The sequence below is a fragment of the Carassius carassius genome, chromosome 20 (assembly GCF_963082965.1).
Source record: "Carassius carassius chromosome 20, fCarCar2.1, whole genome shotgun sequence".
Lineage (NCBI taxonomy): Eukaryota > Metazoa > Chordata > Actinopteri > Cypriniformes > Cyprinidae > Carassius > Carassius carassius.
Window position 1 is genome coordinate 19,215,017 of NC_081774.1, and position 3,519 is coordinate 19,218,535.

Consider the following 3,519-nt stretch of genomic DNA (forward strand, 5'->3'; position numbering starts at 1 on the left):
AGCTCCGTCAACATCCGAAGCCCTGGCCATCTTACACAGCACGGTTTTGTCGCTTTGTCTGTTAATTGATGTATTTGCAAATATTTTCTATATATCTTAAACATCTCTTTGTATTTTACTACGAAAAAAAGGTCATTTGGAAAACAAAATTAAAACACTATAGGCCTATTAACTATTTGGTAAGTTATGCCATAAAATGGTTCATTCGAAAAATATTAGAAAGTGTATAAGAGCAAAGGAGAAAAAATAAACATAGGGCGCGTCCTCTGGTTGGAATTACTCAAAATTAAAATAAAAAATAGCAAGTTTTGCGCAAAGATGACGCACCGTTTTACACATGTATGTTGTGTGTTGTTATTCTGAATGAATCCTTTCATTAATTAATTAAGAAATAAAGAAAAAAGAACGTTATAAAGAAACGGAAGGCTTTTGTCATCACTCTGCTCCCCCCTAGAGGCACACTGTGCAGTTAGTCTTACCCAAGTCCCTCTCATAGAGGTTATGTACAAAAATGCTGATATATTTAGCTAAATAAAGTGCTAAAAATGAAATATGTTATACTAAGTTATAATTCTGAAATAATTATGAGATAAAAACTTGTAAGTTTGATATGACTTACCAAAATAGTGTTGTCTTATGTGGCGGTTTACATATACAGTACAAAACACACAGCAGAACACCATGGAGTTGAAATCAGATAATTATGAACAAATTAACTCATAATGTAAGCTCATCATTTCATAAATATGACTTAGTATATCATAGTAAATTTTTTGTCATATTACTTTTAATTACTTTAATTGTGACTTAATTCTCATTATTTTAAATTAGCATTTGTTTTTTATTTAATTAATTATTTTTTATTACTTATTTTTTAATTATTATTATTATTTTAATATTATCATACATATATTAACTTGCAACAATTAAATGTATAAAGAAAATTGAACTATGTGCTACCTGTTATTTTGCACACAAAACTGTAAAAAAACAAAATTTTAACGCTTGTTAAAAATAATACCACATTTCCCAGAGTTCTTTTCGTTCCTCGATCCGCCATATTGAACGCCGCAGAACGCGCTGGCAGGGAGAGGGTGTTCATAACATTGAGATGTAAGTATGTAAACAGCTGCGTTTTAGCGAAAATGTATGCTTTCTGGCTGTCGATATTGATGTTTTCATTAACGCAAAAGGTACTATATGTCACTATCCTGTCGACAATGTCTTCATAATCGATTCAATAGAGCCTTTAAATACAGCATCTGGATTAGCAGAGAGAGTTAGCCGTTAGCTCTACGTTTTCATGACAGCGCAGGAGATAAAACCTTTTCCGCTTATTTGTTTTTCTCTCCCGTTTATTTTATTTTGAGGTTTTTAATATCTGTCAGTTGTTGGAGAGCAGGCACAGTCATGCAGTCGACACTTGGTATGTGTAGGTAGATGCTTTCTGTATTAATTGACACAAAGAGTTAATTTTAGCCTGCTAGCTCTGTGACTGCAGGGTTAGACGGATTAATCGCTTATTATATCATTTTGATCTTAAAAATAAACAAAAACTGCTGAGCTGATTATTATTTAAACAAGGATAGAGTTTAGTGGACTAAATAACGTGGCATCTTTCAGCGTCAACAGACCATAACATCCCTCAGATGTCAGAGATGATCATAATGAACCTGACTCTGTTGTCCTTGTCCTAATCAATCGTATTTGAAAGTTGTTCCTAAAAATAACAAGTCCTAAAAAGAAAATATTAAATCATGTATGACTTTTGATTTAAAACGCATCTATTGTTTTGTTTTGGTTTCGTATCTCACCAAAACCTGTAGCTCTTAGAAGATCCTGATATCAGTTCTTGCACATCATGTCAGTATTTTTCTCTTTGGCTGTTTTTCCTCAGAGCTGAAAGACACTCGGTGTATAAAGATGACACAAACGGTCCAGACGAATGGGGTTCAAGCCCTCAGTAAGACCTGGGAGCTTAGTCTCTATGAATTACAGAGAACTCCACAGGTAAGAAAATTCATTCACCAGTTATTGTGCACAGCTGGTACGTTCAGGTTTTTCCAAGTGTCATTCTGTCTGTATTTTAGTGAAACGCTGGCGAGACAAGAGATGGTTTTGGAATATGTAGTTTCGTTTTAGACCCTCTGTTCAGCTTCTCTGGTGTTGTGCTCCTCTAGGAGGCCATCACGGATGGTCTGGAGATCGCCGTGTCCCCGCGCAGCTTGCACAGTGAGCTGATGTGTCCTATCTGCCTGGACATGCTAAAGAACACCATGACCACCAAGGAGTGCCTGCACCGCTTCTGTGCCGACTGCATCATCACTGCGCTCAGATCAGGGTGGGTTTGTGCTATAAGAAGGGTTAATGTATTCAGATTTATATTATACCCAACACTTGATTTACTGGATTGTTTTATGTGTGTTTTTTCCATGTGTTGTATTAAAGCTGCAGTCAGTAACTTTTTTAAAAAATTTTTATCCAAAATAATTTTTTTTAGCAAGTACATAACCAGCCAGCGTTCCAAATTATCACCTTACTTTAGCCATTCACAGCAGTGAGCTTATGATAATGTTTTCTAATATGAGCGGTACTGGTAAGGAATTCGCAGGAAATTCGATCAGTATTATTATGTCACATCTGTAAACATAAAGAAGTTGTCCCAGCTCGTAGGCTATATTGCATGTGAGGGTACTGCAGGTGGAGGATTGTTTATAGCATTTTCTCACAGCAACTGGAATAATTATTGAATGTGAAACGCATGTAAGTGACTGAAATTAGATTATATTCCAGTTTTAAATGTGCATCTGATCACAGATAGTGTATGTGAGTTTACACAAGTTTTGTATTTTAAAGAGAACCAGTTCTAAGGAAGAATAATTAGCTTTTTGGGTTAAATGAATTTCTTTATATGAAATTTTAATGGTATGACGATTAGACTGTACAGAAATTTAAATCTTCATGTAATGCTAATACACACTACATACATGTAGTCACGCAATGCTGATGTTGTTAACATTAACAATGTGAGGACAAAGTATGACGATAATAATAATTTCCCTTTGTTTGATGTGAAATGAGCTAACCAATCGTTAGATTTATTCACCAGTGGTAGCGCGATTTGTTGTAATGCCTTTTTCTTTAGTTGGTCAGAACAAAAGTGTCAGACTTCTCATACTCCACCCACTGTCTCCCACTTCGCTTCCTGTCATCTCTATACCGTCCTATAATAATAAAGCCATTTAATTAATTTTTAATTAAACTAAATCTTTAACTTAATCTTTTTTGTTTGTTTGTTTTTCTAATTTGAGAAGTTTCATTTCAGTTCCATGCCACTATTAAACTTCTCTGCTTCACAGGAATAAGGAGTGTCCTACATGCAGGAAGAAGCTGGTGTCGAAGCGCTCCCTCCGTCCAGACCCTAACTTTGACGCCCTGATCAGTAAGATCTACCCCAGCAGAGACGAGTACGAAGCCCACCAGGAGAGAGTGTTGGCCCGCATCAGCAAGCACAACAAC

The 3,519-nt window shown here is 35.6% G+C and overlaps 1 protein-coding gene across 1 annotated transcript in view; it reads left to right on the forward strand.

The window, feature by feature from the left end:
* The first annotated feature begins 1,054 nt into the window (after window positions 1-1,054).
* The window catches only part of LOC132096615 (E3 ubiquitin-protein ligase RING2), a 4,799-nt gene continuing 2,334 nt past the window's right edge, over window positions 1,055-3,519 (forward strand). Inside the window, exons 1-4 of the mRNA XM_059502078.1 lie at window positions 1,055-1,113; window positions 1,898-2,010; window positions 2,181-2,341; window positions 3,360-3,519. The exon at window positions 3,360-3,519 is cut by the window's right edge and continues 56 nt beyond it. Coding sequence (XP_059358061.1) covers window positions 1,924-2,010; window positions 2,181-2,341; window positions 3,360-3,519 — 408 coding nt within the window. The 5' untranslated portion in view covers window positions 1,055-1,113; window positions 1,898-1,923. The remainder of the gene's footprint in view (window positions 1,114-1,897; window positions 2,011-2,180; window positions 2,342-3,359) is intronic.